Genomic DNA, 17,181 nt, shown 5'->3' on the forward strand with positions numbered 1-17,181 from the left:
GGTTGGGTTCAGGGGGAACTAGAGAGACTTCTTTTAATCTCTCTGGTGGGTGGATTTTCATTGAGGAATAAGAAGTATTTTAAAGTATTAAAGAAAATGTACCTCTAAAATGTAATAGAGCTAAGGAATCAACATTATACCTGGTTCTTTTTACCAGCTATTTAATTTTCGCGTGATTGTGAAGACACAGTGTAAGCTTTTGTCAAGTTCTGGACTTGAGCCTGACAAAAGTGAGCTGAGGGCTGGAATCAGTTGGAAATCTGTCACTGTTTGGACATTCCCCTTTCTTCCCATTGTAATCACTGGGATTCGTACCTGGTTTTTGTTTTTGTTTTAATTTTTGTTGTTGTTGTTTTTAATTTAATTTTTAATTTAATTTCTGAACATTATTACTTGTTTCTCATAGGCTTTTGTTTACCTCAAATGTATTAAAAAGTAAAGAACAAATGGTTCAGGAGAGCATTCAAGCTCTAGAACTTCCCGTCAGTGAGGTGGGGGGCGGGTGGTACCACTGCCTCCGACTTGCGGCCTAACTGCAAAGGCTCTGTGTTTATACCTTTGCGGATACAACTTGTTTGGACTTCATCTCAGTTGCTGCCTTTGTTCTGAATGTTTCCGTCTGTATTACGTTTGTGTGTGCGTGAGTTCTGATTAGGATAATCAGGAATAAATGATTAACTATTTGAGATTTGGCTCTAAAATGACAAGTCTCTTAAATGTGACAGGACTCATCCTGTTATCCTTAAGTAAGTCATCTTGGCGGAACGTGTGTCTCTTGCTACCACTTGGCTGCTTATGACAATATCCTGTACTCACCCTCCCCACCAGCAGAGGTTTGTTTTTTCAGTTAAGGAGAAGTTAGCTATTCCAGAATTAGTGATGTGGCTGCTGGTGTCATCAGAGTCCCAGGTTCCTTCTGTCTTTCTGCTCCACCATCCTCAGTGAGTGTGGTCTACATACTCTTGGTTCTAAATGGATACTCCAAATCCCAGGTAGGAAAAATAAGGAAGGAAGACGGGATACTTTTTCAGGAGAGCAGAACTTTTCCAGATACCACTGGTAGACTGCCATTACAGCTCACTGTCCAGCACTATATTGCCTCGCCAGCCCTGGGAGGCTGGAAATGGTTTCAGTTGGATACGTTGCTGCCTTTGTATAAGAAGCAGGGTTCTGGCAGTGAAGACAAACAGGGATGTGGGTTCCAAGAAGGTAGTAAATTAGTGGAGTCTGCAGCTCTCCTCTTTCAGACCTTTGCTCAGAACATTTCTTAAACTCCTTCTTGTAATTTGCCCTCAACACCAGTTAGTTGAGCCAGAAAAAGAAAATCAGTGTCAGTGCTTAATGACCACATATTATTCCTGCTTTACAAGTCCACAAACCATAGTACTTACTTTGATCCCTTGCTTTATTTACCAGAGCTCTCCATCAGATTTTCCCCCAGTAATAGAGATTTACTACCACTAAAGATAGTAAAAGAAGATGTGGCAACTAATTGTAATAGCCAAAAGCCAAGCAACTTAGTTGTCCATCAGTAGGAGACTTACTGACTAAAACATAGTACATTCAGCTTTGATAAAAGAACGAGGAATATCTCTACATACTGCTATAGAGTCGTCTCCTGAATATATTGTTGGGTGAAAAAAGGTGGAAAAAGTATATATAGGATGTTAGCATTTGTCTAAAAAGGCTGGATGTCTTGTGTGTCATGTCTTCCCCCATGGAAGGATAAACAGAACCTTCATTTTAAGTGATTACCTATGAGGGGCTGGGGGGTAGGGGAGCAGGGAAGTGACAAGGACAGAAGCTGGTTTTTCTGAATATGTCTTTTTGTGTATTGGTTTTGGAACTGTCTTAAGTATTTTATAGCATTATAAGGCCACATCTTTGAAAACTTTTATCCTCAAATCATTTTAAACTTATAAAACTTTGCAAAATAGTGCAGAGTTCTAGGATCCTTTGTCCAGCTTCCTTTAATGTTAACGTTTTATATGACCATAGTGTAATTATTTAAACCAGGAAATAACTTTGGTAGAGTACTCTGATCTACAGACCCTTCAGTTTTCTACAAAGGTTCTTTTTCTGGTCTGGGATCCAGTTCAGGATCACACATTTCCTTTAGAAGTTACAACTCTTTAGCCTCATCCGGTCTGTGACAGCTCCCAACTTTCCTTATCTTTCGTGGCCTTGACACTTTTGAAGGGTACTCACCAGCATTTTGTAGAATGTTTCTCACTTTGTGGTTGCCTGATGTTTTTCTTGTAATTAGATTTGAGGTTATACATTTTTGGCAAAAATGTCACAGGAGTGATGTTAATGTCCTTCTCATGGTACATCATGTCAATATGTCTTATTACTTGTGATGTTAACCTTGATTACTTGGTTGAGGTGGTGTCTGCCAGGTTTCTCCACAGTAAAATAACTATTTTTACTGTTAAATATAATCAATATCTTGGGAGGAGGTATTTTGAGATGCTATAAATACTCTGTTTCTTATTGTACTTTTGCCTATGAATTTTAGCATCATCCTTCAATAGTTCTTGCCTTCAGTTATTATTATTGTGGTGTTTGGCTAATGGAGATTTTCTATTTCAGTCATTCTTTTTACATCTGTTAGTTGGAATCCTACTATAAGGAACAGCTGTCCTTTGTCTTCCATTTGTCTGTTTATTTTTATCAGTATGAATGTTTATTTTATTTTATGGGTTATAATCAGTTACTCTCATTATTTATTTTGATGTTCAGAGTTGGTCATCGGGAGGCCCTTCAGGTTGGCTCCTGTTTCCTCCTGACACGCTCCCGTCAGTTTGTGAGCGTTTCCTCACTCTCTGACACCAGAAGACATTCAGGTTCATGTTACATTTTTCTTGCCATAACCATGGAATTGACTTAGTTCTCCCAGGATCCCTGGGTCTTTTATTTGAGAATAAATAGCATTCAGAAACCAAGACATGGTTACTAGATGTCCCCATTGCTACTGGAGTGTTACTGCTTCTAGACTCTCTGAGCAGATAAAGCTAGGAAATAATGCATGTGTACTGACAGAAGCCCTCGTACCACACATCTGTATTCATTTCTTATCTGTCTATCCCTAGTGAGATTTCTGATTCCAGTCTAACACTAAAGGATTCATTCTAGTCTTCTCCACCCTTCCTTTTTGTAACTCCTTTCTCTGGCTATGAGAAGCCTGCATCTCATTATCATAGCACAGTATATTTACTCATTTGTTCAATCTTAGTATATGCATAGTTTCAGAATTACTAACCCATAGTCTATGAAAAATAAATTTACCAGTGTTTATTATTGACTAAAGCACTTTATAGGCAATCAGTCTTACCAAAATGCCATTTTCCGAAGTTACTTGGTTTAGTTTTTTTCTTTCCCACCCCCTTCATTGTGGTTAAGTTAATTTGGGGGAGGGGGGTGTCAATCCCTTGATTGATTCAAAAGCAAGATGAAACAGTTAACTCTAGCTACATGTGAAGCGGACGGCATAACCTGAAGAGAGAATTATTTCAAATGTCTGTATTTAATTTTTAAATATTTTCATTATGGTAAAATTTCATTTTGCAACTCCAGTATATCCTTTATCCAGATTCACCAACTGTTTACATTTTGCCTCACTTTATCATTTCTGCCCTCTTTAACCTCTCCTGTCTCCCTGAGTACACACACACACACACACACAACACACGCACACTACTTCTTGTCTGAAGCATTTGAAAGTAAGTTGTCCCCTGAGTGCTTTAGTGTGTGCTTCCTAAGTGCAAGGATAATCTCTTATATAACCATGGTTCAGTTCTCAGAATCAAGAAATAAGAATAGTGTCTCCAATCCACAGTCCATATTCAAATTTTATCATTTCTTTCAACATCCTTTATAGTTGTTCTTCCCCCAGTGTAAGATTTAGACCAGGATCATCCATCACATTTAGTTCTCATAACTCTAATCTCCTGTAATGGGTCAGTTCTTGATCTTTTTTTTTCCACAACCTTGATGTCTTTCAAGAGTGCAGGCTGGTTGTTTGATAGACTGTCCTTTATTTTGAGTTTGTATTTCCTCGGAATTGGATTCAGGTTCAGTTATGCCACAGACTGATGTGTCCTTCTCAGTATGCCACATCAAGACACACATGACGTCCATTTGTTGATAATGTGGACTTTGAAGCTCCTAGTTAGTGTGTCTGCCAGATTTCTCCACTGTGAAGTTGCTATTTTCCTCTTTGAAATTAATAAGTAATTTTTGAGAGACACTTTGAGACTGTGTAAATATCCTTTTCCTCATCAAAGATTCACCTGCTGGTTTTAGTTTCCATTGATTATTTTTACCTGGATCAGTCATCACTGTGATGATTCCAAAGTGTTCATTTTCTGTCATTCTACATTTGTCTGTTACATTCTACTATAAGGAAAAGTTTCCCCTTTTCGCCCATTAGTTTATTTATGTCAGTAGACACTGACACAAATATGAGTATACACCATGAATATACACATGGTGTGTACTCATGGGTTCTTTTTTTATTCCATGGGTTATATTCCATTACTGTCTTTATTTATTTATTTTGACTTTTTTTTATTGAGTAATAGTCATTTTACAATGTTCCGTCAATGTGAGCACAATTTTTCAGTTATACATGAACATACGTATATTCATTGTCACATTTTTTTTCACTATGAGCTACCACAAGATCTTGTATATATTTCTCTGTGCTATACAGTATAATCCATTACTGTCTTTATTTATTTTGATGTTCAAATAGTCCTGGACTTAGCCAGTGGAAGCCTTTTCAAGTTTCAGGTGTTATTTTGATATGTCTGCATCATTCTTTGAGTACTTCCTTACATTCTGGCACAGTGGTAGATTTCAGGCTCATCCTACGCTTTCTTGGTCTACCGTAGCCCTGAAATTAATTGTTTCTCTAACATGCCTTGGTTCTGTCTTATGGGGAATGGAATTTAGAAACCAAGGCCTGAGAGCTAGTTATGTTCTTTGCTACTGGGATGCCATTGCTTCTAAGCTCTCTCAGTGGACATAGCTAGAATACATACAACAGGGAATACAGATACACATACATACATACCATGCATTCGTATGTGTATGTGTGTATACACACGTGTGTACATAAATATAAACATAAACACACACTGATGTCTATTTCTATGTCTGTGTAAATGTGTGGTTGTATACACTCGTATACACACCTAACCATGATTTAATATTGATATGTCTAAATCCATTCTAATGCTACAGGGTTATTCCACTTTTTCTTCTTTCCATATTTGTAACTTCCTTCTTCAACGGTGAAAACCCTGACTCCTATTACCCTCAGTATATTTACTTATTTGCTCAATCCTAGATTACACAGAAAGTAGTTTTGGAATTGCTAATCCTGCCACCGTGAAAAAGAAACCTATCTGCAAGCGTGTACTTCAAACACTGTAATTTGGCCGTACATACTTAGTGGGATATAACCCTGGGGAGGGGTTCAAAAATGTCACATTGTTTTCAGTAATTATGTTTTGGGGAGATCACAGAGGTACTGTTTTTCTGAGACTATTGTATATACTGTGAAATAAATCAAATGAGTAATGATATTGGCATGGTTGAGAGTTGAGCTTTTCAACATGGTTAAAAAGAGATACAGATGTGTGGTTGGTGAAGTTAAAATCCTGTAGCCCCAAATTTGACTTAAAAATATCAGTATGATCTCATGGTGTATTTTGTCTTAGATGTGCACATGATCATACACACCACACACACACACACACTTCTACTTTTGCCACTGAAAAGGCCTAGAAACACTGACCAACCTCGTGACAGTGAGCATCCCTGCAGCATCCAGACTGTTGTCTCTAAGTGCCGTTTTCCACTTTAGAAGAGGCTCTAGGACTCCTTGAAAAAACGGCTGAATGTAGGCTGTGAGAAGCTATAGGACAGATACCTACTCTTCAACAAATAAAATGCATTTGAGAAAAGAAGAAATCAAAGGCAGAGGGTATCTTTGGTTAAAAGAGACTTGAGACTTACCAACCAATTACAATGCGTGGGCTTTATTTGGATCCTGATCCAAACAAGCAAACTTAAAAATGTTGATATGAGATAAGCAGGGAAATGGGAACATTGACTAGATAGGTAGTACTCAGTGTTAACTTTTTGAAGTGTAGCTATGGTAATGTGTTTTATAAGAGTCCTTGTATTTAGAAATATATATTAGAATATGTGAGGATGAAACAGTATGATGCCTAGGGTTTGCTTCATAATAATCTTGGAGGGTAGAGGCATAGTAGGGATGAAGCAAGAGTGACCATAAGAGGTCACTTTTCTCTTCTTTGTCAATGTGTGAAAATTTCTATAGTAAAATGAAAAAACTTAAAAAGTAGTGCTGCTTGCTTGCTCTGAGTGAGACATTTCCCAAGAGAGCAGGACGGCACCCTGGGAATGGGTGCCCGCACTCAGACTACAAGTGGGGAGGGTAGGAAGCCAGGTCCTTCTCATCACTTTATCCCAGTACACAGCAGTCACTTGATATATAATGGGCAGTGAAATGAGTGCTCTTGAATGAGCAGCTGGCATTTGAGTGAACTCAGTTCCAAAATCATCCATGACTCATAACTGACAGCCAGCCACTCACACCACATGGAATATAGGCATTTCCTTGTTGCTTGGGCTGCTGCCATTCTATCCAGTGACATGATGCACGTGACCCTCCTTCCTTTGCAGGCTCAGGCCCGATGTCACCGGATAGGCCAGAGTAAAGCCGTGAAGGTGTATCGCCTCATCACTCGGAACTCCTACGAGCGGGAAATGTTTGACAAGGCCAGCCTAAAGCTGGGTCTGGACAAGGCTGTTCTTCAGGACATCAACCGCAAGGGCAGCACCAACGGAGTGAGTGTGCCGGAACCTGCTCTAGGGCCTTAGGAAGGGTTCATCACACAACCCAGGGCCTGTCTGACCTCTTCACTCCTGCTGCTGTGTTAAGATTCCTTCTCACAAAATTGAGTCGGGCTGCCCATCTTTGCTGGATCATTCCCTGCAGTAGAGCATAATCCAGTGTCAGGTCTCTGCATCTTATAGATGGATAAAGGAAATGTGGAGGAGCAGTTAGGTGGGAGGATTGACCAACATGCCCAGTTTACTGAACAGTAACATTTCAGTAAACAGAGTTTCCAACATTGCCCGCTGGAAATCAGTAGATCTCACACTCTTAAATCTAAATTATCTATTGTCACCATACTTTATCTCCTACTCCAGACTTTGAGGCCCATGAAGGTGAGCTTTTTTATTTTGCCCAGTGCTCCTGATAGTACTTGGCATATTAAAGATGTTCAGTGCATGATAGTCAGTGAATGAATGAATGAATGCATGATCAGCTTGAAATATGGCAGTTGATAAAATCTTCTTTCCCCCTCTAGAGGGAATAAAAATTGCTGCTAAGAGTCTTAAATTGTATTAAAGTAGAGGCACACAAAGCAAACTATCTCTTTAATCTCTGGACCTTCTAAGTGAGTTGTCTTTAGTCCAGATGTTCTGTATCCTCTTAGCTATGCGTGTTGCTGAGTATAATACTTGAGGTTACCAGTGCTGGGAGTCATGGAATTCCCTCCTGTGATTGATGTAAAGAGAACCAGATTCTTAATTAAAACCAGGAAACGGTGTTTTGAACTCCCATTTCCTGTTTTCAACAAGCAATTGAGAAGCTCACACTTGGCACGGGATCCTTTCTTTGGTTAAGAAATGACATCATTTCCAGTACTAGTGTATTTATTTAATAGTGAGTAAGTCATTATTCTTTAGCTCATTTGGTACATATGGAGGTTTTTAAAGATACAGACTAAACTAAAAACATAAAGTAAACATTGAATATATTCTCTTCAGTGATGCATAGTTTTAACGGTTTGTGACATTTGATAATAACCAACATCCTGAGGAACGTTAGGGCCACTGGATCGTGGGCTGGGTTTTATTCCAGAGCTCCTGGTAGAGGATTGTCTGCCTGCCCTCCTCATAGTTCTCTTGAGTGTCTTTATCTGGGTTTTCATTTTCTGAAGCTTGTTGTCTATGTCTTTGTTTTTCTGACATATGCTCTTAGTGGAGGAACTGTGTGCTGAATCGTGAAGGTCAGATTTGGGGCTGTTTTTCTCCTGTGCATTTCCCACTTTGTGAGTAGCCTTTGGTGACCTGTCCAGGTACAGCAGCTTTCAAAGATGGAGGTAGAGGACTTGCTCCGGAAAGGTGCCTATGGTGCCTTAATGGATGAGGAAGATGAAGGCTCCAAGTTCTGTGAAGAAGACATAGACCAGATTCTGCAGAGGAGAACCCACACCATTACCATCCAGTCTGAAGGGAAAGGATCCACTTTTGCCAAGGTATTGGCCCTTCTCTGTGGAGTCCTTGTTGGGTGGCAGTGAAAAGAAAGTTCTCATAATCCCTGATGCTTTTTAGCCAGGCTCCTACTTCTCTAAGCGCAAACCGTTGAGATTGTCTAGCTACACGTCTGTACTGTGTGCCACCCTGAAGATTCAGGCTCTTAGAGGGAGTCTGAATAATGGGTCAGAAGCTATAAAAGAAAACACTCTGAATCCTCGGAGCTGATCCTCAGGGGGCAGGATGGACACTTGGATTTGCAGTTTACACTCTTCCCTATTCACAGAGACTCCTCCAGAACCCTTGAATGGCCATCTCGACTCCCTTGCGCACTCCTTGATGAGTGTCAGAGAGTTGAAATGCCAGTGAACACTCCATTCCTCAGACTCAAGCAAGTATTTTGTTCATTTCAAGAGAAAAGAGATTTTATTCAAGATTCCCAGCTTCTGACACAACGTTGTATACTGACTATAACTCAATTTAAAAAAAAACTGTAAAAAAAAAAAAAGATTCCCAGCTTCTAGTTTAGATGCCTCTTTCCTCTGCCCGTCGGATCACTGTGTTTAGAATTCAAGTCATCAGACCACTTCCCAGATCACTCTCAGGCTGCCCTTGCCATGGCCTCTGGGAGCTTCCTGGCCTGTCTGGTTCAGCCACCTGTGTGGTGCCTTGTGGAGGGAGGGCTTTTCCAGTAAGGCATTTTGTGCTCAGTCTCTGCATCTCCTACTGCCTAACCCAGTGCCTTTCCCAGAGCAGACACTTTGGGGTGAACTGAAAGAAAAATTATATCCAGGGCAGTTTCAAGGATTAACCTCTCATGGGCAACTAGACGTATGTTGCCATTGTCTTCCAGGGGTTGTCCTCCTGCTCCCAAGTTTAAGTTAGAAAAAATGATCCTGTAGGTTGAAATTGTAATTTCCCCACTCAATCTTTAAAATACAATTTTAAAGGAATAGCTTTGAGATTTTCCCTTTCATTTTGGACGCTCCGTTAAGGGCTTTGGTTTTGAAGGCAGAAAGATAATATACTTAAGTCTCTGGTGCATTTGAGATCACACAGGTGTTTTGTTGATTTCTGCTGTGTTCAAGCAGTTTATTGACTCTTCTTCACAGGCTAGCTTTGTGGCTTCAGGAAACAGAACGGATATTTCCTTAGATGACCCGAACTTTTGGCAGAAATGGGCTAAAATAGCTGAACTGGACACAGAAGCAAAGAATGAAAAGGTACGGCAGTGAGAGTACTTCATCTCACTGAGCATTCCTCTGGTGTCTTACAGAACCAGCTCAAATTATTCTTTACTCCTGAGCCTTAGTTCTTAAAGGAGGTACTATATGTAACTCGCTTAAAACACGCCTGGCACATAGACAGGGCTTGAGAAATGTTAACTGTTATAATTTAAAATGACCTAATGGGGTGTATAGTCTGCTGGGTACCTGGGAAATTCGACAAAGACAGTTAGAACTGGAACTGGCCAGACAGGTCAAGGTCAGCCCTCTGACCCAAGCCAACATCCTGCCCTTGGCATGTGACTATTTTACCTCTGTTTCAACACTTCCTATGAAAGGAACTTGACCTCTGACAGATACTAGAGGGGGAAAAAAGCATGATGAAGAAAAGTTTGTTGGGATCACCTCCATTCTTTCTGTGTCTCGAATTTTTCTATTTCTGAACATGAGAAGAAGAATGGCCTTAGAATAACAGCAGAGCTTGAATACTGGCTGTGCCACTGACCAGCTCCCTGCCTTTGGGCAAGGAACCTGATCTCACTGAGAGTGAAGCAGACGAGAACAGAGAAAGTGGTGATGCCCACGCTGCAGAGCTGGAGACAATGCTGTGGAGACAGCTGCCCAGCCCATTGTGAGGCACCCCTAAGTGTTAGCTACCCTTCCCTCTGACCCTTCACCTCACTTCGGGTTGAGCACGCATCACTTTCTACCTGCCTGGGCTGCATGGAGGAGTATTCAGGAGCTTAGCCGAGCTTGGGGAAGAGGTACGGGGGAGGAGGTGAGAAGCAGGAAACGGTAGAGACCAGAGGAGCCCCCAGAATGGGTGAGTTCCCTGAGATAGAGATTATCTTTTTCGTGAAAGACAAAAGGTTAGTGGTGCCAGTGGAAGATAGAAAATGAAGCAGCAGTAATACGTGTTTGTCTTCAGAAAGTTGCTGAGCAGATGGAATTCTGCGACTTCTGTCTCCAGAGCACAGGCTGCTTCCACATGCTGGGTGTAACAGCTGGGGTGCACCCCTCCAGTCTTTCTTGGCAAGAACAGGCTGCCACTCTGGGCACTGGGGGCTCTTATCTGCCCAGGCCGCTATTAGAAAGACTGCAAAACCAGCAGATGGTGGCAGCCAGCACTAGGGGCTGGGGAACACGCCAACTTCAGCAAGTCCCAGAGAATCCCCTCTGCCAGTCGTGGACACAGCAGGTGTGCTGGGAAGAGCCTTTCCTGCTGCCAGATGAGGCAGGGGTGTGGTTCTTTGTGCATTGTGATGGGGTGATGGGGTGATGGGGGAAGAGAGAGGAGGGGCTTGCTTTCTCCCCAACAGTCCTCTCTGTTTGTAGGAAAGCTTAGTGATTGACCGCCCGCGCGTGAGGAAGCAGACCAAACACTACAACTCTTTTGAGGAGGATGAGCTCATGGAGTTTTCAGAGTTGGACAGTGACTCTGATGAGAGGCCCACGAGGTCCAGGCGCCTCAATGACAAAACCAGGCGCTACCTCCGAGCCGAATGCTTCCGGGTGGAGAAGAACCTGCTCATCTTTGGGTGGGTACTAGCTCTGCCTGTTGTTGTGGTGGTGGTATTTGTTATCCCCTCTGGTTTCCAGCCCCTGAGATTTTTCCAGTGTGTCTCGCCGATCACCTCTGGAGTCTGGGCTGGTGGAGGCTCTGCTAGAGTAAGAGAGAAGCGTGCCTTCTGCCCATGACCCCCCTCAGTCACTGCGCTCTGCTGCCATATTGTAGATGGGCCATGGTTTTCTCATATGCCTGTCACAGCAAATCTCTGTTACTAATTTGCTGCCTGGTACTGATTTCCTGCCTTTCCCCTCAAGGATATATAAGGAATCCGCGCAACAGATGTTACAGTTAAGGCATGATTCGTGCAGCAGGGCTCTGGCTCTGGTAGAGTAGAAGGTTTAGCTTCTGGGAGCTCAACATTGCTTTCCGATACTGCAGCTGGACTCTGTTTTAATTCCAGATTTATTCTGTGCTCCAAATACTTTCGTCCCTCCCTTTTTAACATTCTGGTGGCCCTATGAAGCTTTTCGGTTGCTGATGTTCAGGTCACCTAATGACATTTGTCATGCTGTAGTATGGTGTCCTCAAAGGTCTTTCAGGACGAGGCCTTCAGGGCGACTGATAAACCTGACTGAGGATGAAAAGCACTCTGGCTCCTGTTTGTCCGGTGATGTTGAGGGCATGCGTGGCCCTTCCTCCCTGTAACACCCTTCAATATCTCCACTGTCAGCTGGGGCCGGTGGAAGGACATCCTGACTCATGGGCGGTTCAAGTGGCATCTGAACGAGAAGGACATGGAGATGATTTGCCGCGCGCTGCTGGTGTACTGTGTCAAGCACTACAAGGGAGATGAGAAGATCAAGAGTTTCATTTGGGAATTGATCACACCTACCAAAGATGGGCAGGCCCAGACCCTCCAGAACCACTCAGGTGAGGGGTGGCAGGGCCATGTCTACGACGCGTGAACCCCCTGAACTTCCTTCCCTCTTCCTGGGTTGGTCCATTTGCTTGCTGTGGGGACTTCTCTTTCTCAGGTGTATTTCAGAATGTTACCTGTGGGAAAGGATGCTGATTCTTTCCATTCTCCCTCAGAATCATGCAGTGTTACCTGTGGTGTTTTGTTTAAGTGCTGTTGAGCCCTCTTGAAGTCCTCCGTGTTCCAGTCCTGCCCACTGATCAGGGTGTCACGGGGTTCCTCCTCTGACTGGGGACTCACACTGTGTGCTCTGTGGTTGGTCTTTTGCATCTCACCCTTCTGTCCCAGTTGCACTTGTCTGTGCGTTTTCTTGTGCCACTTCTTCCCTGTGCTGGGCTATAGCTCACCTTCAAGTCTCAGATCGAGTGTTCCTTTTTCCCCAGCTAGGTTGTGAGGTCCCCAAGGGCACAGGTGGTGGTACACCTTTCTTGATTCTGCAGGGCACTCGGTAAATTCTTACCGCCTGACTGAATGGCCCACTCAGTGTGGGGACCAGGCACATGTCCTCGCCGTCAGTACTTGGGGGACTGAGGAGGGGGCCTGTTGTCCAGGGCTATGGTTCGCAGCCTGGCTGCCTCTTTGCGACTCTAGCCCAGCTCTGCTTCTGACAGCCAGGTTTAAGCCTCCTTGACCATCTACCTGCCTTTCTGTTTCAGGGTTGTCTGCTCCAGTCCCCAGAGGGAGGAAGGGGAAGAAAACGAAGAACCAGCTGCTGCTCCCAGAGTTAAAGAACGCAGACTGGCTGGCCACCTGCAACCCCGAGGTGGTTTTGCATGATGACGGCTACAAGAAGCACCTGAAACAGCACTGCAACAAGTAAGTGTGCCCCTCCCCACCTGGGTGACAGCTCCACCTGACCCTGCAGCTCCCTGGGACCCCTGTGGGGCTGTGGGAGACCACTCGGGGTCCCTGTGCCACCGTATGAGGTGTGGAAAGGCAGGCTTTGAGGTCTAAGCTGGGTCAGGATTCATTCGCATTGAAGCCTCTGTAACTCCTTTAACTCCCTTCTCCCTGGGACCTGGCCTCTCTTCCCAGTGCAGCTTGTACAGGATTTTCTGACGTGACTCTCAGGACCCCCTGAGGACACTGGTGATTTCACTGCTGTTCGCCTCTTCCTTTCCCTCCCTTCACCCCTGAGGGCGCATTAGCAAGAGCAGGAGACTGGCCTTGGTGGCCGCACTGTCAGCCTCTCATGCCAGTCGCTTTCTCCTCCGATTTGCTTTGACATTCATGACCTCCAGGCATTTGATGGACATGCATTTGAGATGGTATTCTTTATGTCTTGTAGGCTAACAGCTGGGGTGGGGCACACAGTAACAAAGGAAGAGGTGATAGAAAACGAGACTGTTCTTGTGAAGTTTCATTTTAGGGAGTTAGGGCACCCAGCCACAAAACAATGACAAGTTTGCACATGGATATTTGCATCACTGTACAGTGTCTCTGTTAGAATAATCACAGTAATTTCTGCCAATGATGGCTAGTGTTTTGTTTTTCAGGTGCTTTCTCATGTATTACTTCAAAACCTTGATGACATGGGAATGCCCAGAATTCCCCTGGGTCAGCTTGGGGGTAGCAGTTCATGGGCCACTTGTGGGTTATAACGTGTTTCATTACCGTGTTCACCTTTCATAGGGTACTTTTGCGTGTCCGGATGCTTTACTACCTGAAAGCTGAAATACTGGGAGAAGCAGCTGATAAAGCGTTTGAAGGAACTCCTGCCAGGTAAAACAGGTCAACCTTAATTCCCAGTGTTAAAGAATTGCCATAAAGTACCTGTGGATGGAAATGGACAAACCGCCTGTGTTTCGAGAGGCCCATGTTCCTTCTGCCCAGGATCAGTTACTGGTTGAGCAGGCAGGTAGAGCAAGGATGGTTCAGTCAGGTTACCTACAAGTGAAATGAAGAAGAAAACAGTTGCTTAAAAGCACAGCTCTTGATGAAGTTCTTAGTTGTTTTTCCCCTCGATAGTGTGGTAAAATTGCTTTTCAAGCAGTCATTTCTCTACTTGAGCCATTGTAGGCTAGATACTAATGACTCTGATGCTGGATCCAACAGGTGTGGACTGAAAGCTTCACTCAGAATCCCACTCCTGGCCGTAGTCCTCTTCTCCCTTTAAGTGGTTCTCCTTTGTTTTCTAATTATATTGCTGATACCTTGTCACCTGTTTGATGTGTTTTGCCTTAGTTTTTTAAATTAGTGTTTCCAAAGCTGTAGAATCCTGTGGGAATATCCCAAGATTTGGGGAAATGAGGCTGCCAAACCCCCAGCTGCCACTTGGTTGAGCTGTCAGATAGTTTTTAAGAGGGATCCCCGCACAGCCTGCTTCACCTTCCCCAGGTCTGCAGTCTGCTCCTGCCCAGTACGGTGCTGCTCGTTCCCAGAGGACCCCAGCGGTGTTGGTGTCTGAACTTTGCTTTGTGATTCCCTGGGGCTGTGGTTTCTTCTTTCTCTTGCTTTGCATTGGGCATTGCTAATGGCTTTAGTGAGCACTAAGGAGAGAGGTGAAGGACACGGACAGTCCTGCCTGTGAGGCATTTTGTAATGAGGAGCAGTCATCACAGTGACCCTTACTACTTGATATGCTTTTGGTTGTTACGGTGAGCATTTCTAGTAGGGATAGGGAGGTCGGGTATTTTGGTAAAAAGTTTCAATTAGTGAGACATGTAAGTGCAGCAGAATTCAACCTGATTGTTTATATCTGCCGGTGTTACCTGGCAGAAGTAATCTACCTGAATTTACTCATCACTTTGTCACATGCTTTCTTAGACATGTAGATGGATGGCAGTTAGGTAGAACATGGAGAGAGTGAGTCCATTGCCCGCCCTCTTCCCTCCTTTCCTCAATCTTAGCTCTTACTAGTCCTGTTCAAGTTAAATGCCTTATTGTGAAGAAATTGAGGAATGAATGAGGGGGTTCATCCCCCAAAAGTTGTTCAGCCCATGGCACCTTATGGGCAGAGAAGTGAGCCCTGCAGTGTAGACAGATAAGGAGCGCCACCTGGGAAGGTGGGGGCCAGGGAGCGCCACCCCTGCAGCAAGAGCCAGGCCTGGCCCGGTGCAGTCAGCCCAGTGTCACAGTAAGAAGAGCTTGATGGAAGAAGAAACTTCAGGTGTTGCAGAGGGACCATCCCAGGCAGCCAGGAGGGAGGAGCCATGCAGGTAGATGTAATACCCCAGACCCCAAAGCCTTCAAAGGGTAAGAACGATGCTCAGACAATGAGACAAAGCTCTCAGATCATGGACAGAAACTCAAGAGCAGCTGATGGCACCGGCCTGCTAACCCCTGCACATCTGCTCTGTAGGCTGAGCTGTGTTGCTCCCTCTGGCCAGGAGAAGTGCCATTTATGGTCAGTTTGACCCAGCAGACCATTAGCAGACCAGTGCCAGGAAGTCCTTCCTATTTGGCACCTGTCCTCTGAAAGGCCCTTTTCATGTCCCCATGTGTAGCAGTGCAGACTGACTTGTTCTCAAATAGTGCTTGATATCTCTACGTATTGAACCAAGATAATTTGGGCACTTTTCAGCATTTGATCACGTACGAATTCAAATGCTTGAGCGGCCTTCAGATAATGAATACGTTGCTGGCTTTTGCTGTGGTTGTCAATTGAAGGTGCACATTAGAACTGCCTTACATGGGTAGATCCCACAGCCCGACCCCAGAACAGACTGACGATGAGTTCTCCGGGAGGTGCTTTCAGATTCTGCATCAGTCAGTCTGAGTAGAGCCTGAAAGTCAAGTCCATATGTTGCAGTAGCTTCCTATGTAAACCTGGTGCGAAGCCCTGGTTAAGAAACCTTGGCCCCCAGCTGTTTGAATCCTCCCATTTGTTGTTACTTCAGCTTTTCGTCATGGAACTAGGGATGTGGCTTAACACCAGGGTTCAGGCCAGTCTTGTGTTGTTTTCTGTCTGTGTTGACGGAACTCTTGAGTCCGTGCCCTTCCTTCCACAGGGAGCTGGAGGTGCCTCTGCCCGACATCGACTATGTGGAGATCCCAGCGGATTGGTGGGACGCTGAGGCTGATAAGTCTCTTCTGATCGGCGTGTTCAAACATGGTGTGTATTTCAGTGAATGTGTTCTTTCCTGAAAAACTCCGTAGTCCTATTGCACGTCTCTCTTAGAAAGTAGAGCCTCACCTCTGTCCTAGAAATTCGGCCAGACGAATGTGTGAGTCATGGCATACGATGAGTGTCAGTATCAGTGAGAAACTTTGAAAGGGGGCCGCAGAGAGTCTACTCAGTGTGTATCTTCCTCATGAGCCGCTCCTCACTGTCATGCCTGGGACAGCCCTGCTCCTGTTCACTCCGAGAGCCCCAGCATCTGGCCTAGTGATTGTCGCTTGGTGGGCCCCAGGGTTCCTTGAGTGAAGGAACAAATAAATGGGGAAAATGTGAGGTTTAGCATTTCATATGTTTGCAGAATTCTAAGGTCATTCAACCTTATCTGCATATTCCTAGTGTATCTTTTGCCCTATCTGTATGCAGATTTAAGAATAAAAGATGGCATAGACATCCTTTGTTTTAAATGTGGTGACCTAGAAACTAAAGGGGACCGAGGTTTTTGAGTAGCTTGGAAAAACTGAAATAAATGCCCTGTTTCTTCATTTCTGGCACTTTTCTAAGCACCTGCCCTTGCTTTCAGTCAACTGTTAAAATGAATAATGAAAGTGCCAGATAATAGTCTCTGTAATGCGCCTGATTTGCACCTCCCTACCAGGTAAATTAGCCATAAGTTTGAACTAGAGTGCAGGGTTTGAAGTATGAAGAGCTAGGTATGCCTGACACTCTCCTCCACAGAAGCCACTGGCCACGTGTGGCTGTGGAGCACTTGAAATGTTACTCATACAACAGAGCAACTGTATTTTTTATTTTATGTCATTTTAATTAGTTCAAATTAAAATAGCCATGTGTGGCCCCTCCATTGGACAGCGTGGGGTGAGAACTCAGCTCTGAAATGGGAAGAGAAACCATGCGGCCTCCCTATTAAGCACAGTGAACCACAGTGCAGCCAAAACTTGGTTTAATCTAATTTTGGAAAGAACCCAGAAGAAGACAAGCTGCTGGAGACAGCCACATTCCAGAGCACCTGAACTTGGTGTGTGCGGGAAAG

At 44.1% G+C, this 17,181-nt stretch overlaps 1 protein-coding gene across 5 annotated transcripts in view; it reads left to right on the forward strand.

The window, feature by feature from the left end:
* The window catches only part of CHD6 (chromodomain helicase DNA binding protein 6), a 161,340-nt gene that overhangs the window by 113,173 nt on the left and 30,986 nt on the right, over positions 1-17,181 (forward strand). For all 5 annotated transcript variants that reach the window (XM_064475670.1, XM_010975258.3, XM_031433796.2 and 2 more), the window contains 8 exons: positions 6,718-6,882; positions 8,184-8,363; positions 9,474-9,584; positions 10,923-11,125; positions 11,828-12,027; positions 12,730-12,889; positions 13,706-13,795; positions 16,024-16,127. In XM_064475670.1, coding sequence (XP_064331740.1) covers positions 6,718-6,882; positions 8,184-8,363; positions 9,474-9,584; positions 10,923-11,125; positions 11,828-12,027; positions 12,730-12,889; positions 13,706-13,795; positions 16,024-16,127 — 1,213 coding nt within the window. The remainder of the gene's footprint in view (positions 1-6,717; positions 6,883-8,183; positions 8,364-9,473; positions 9,585-10,922; positions 11,126-11,827; positions 12,028-12,729; positions 12,890-13,705; positions 13,796-16,023; positions 16,128-17,181) is intronic.

This window comes from Camelus dromedarius, chromosome 18 (genome assembly GCF_036321535.1).
Source record: "Camelus dromedarius isolate mCamDro1 chromosome 18, mCamDro1.pat, whole genome shotgun sequence".
Taxonomy (NCBI): Eukaryota; Metazoa; Chordata; class Mammalia; order Artiodactyla; family Camelidae; genus Camelus; species Camelus dromedarius.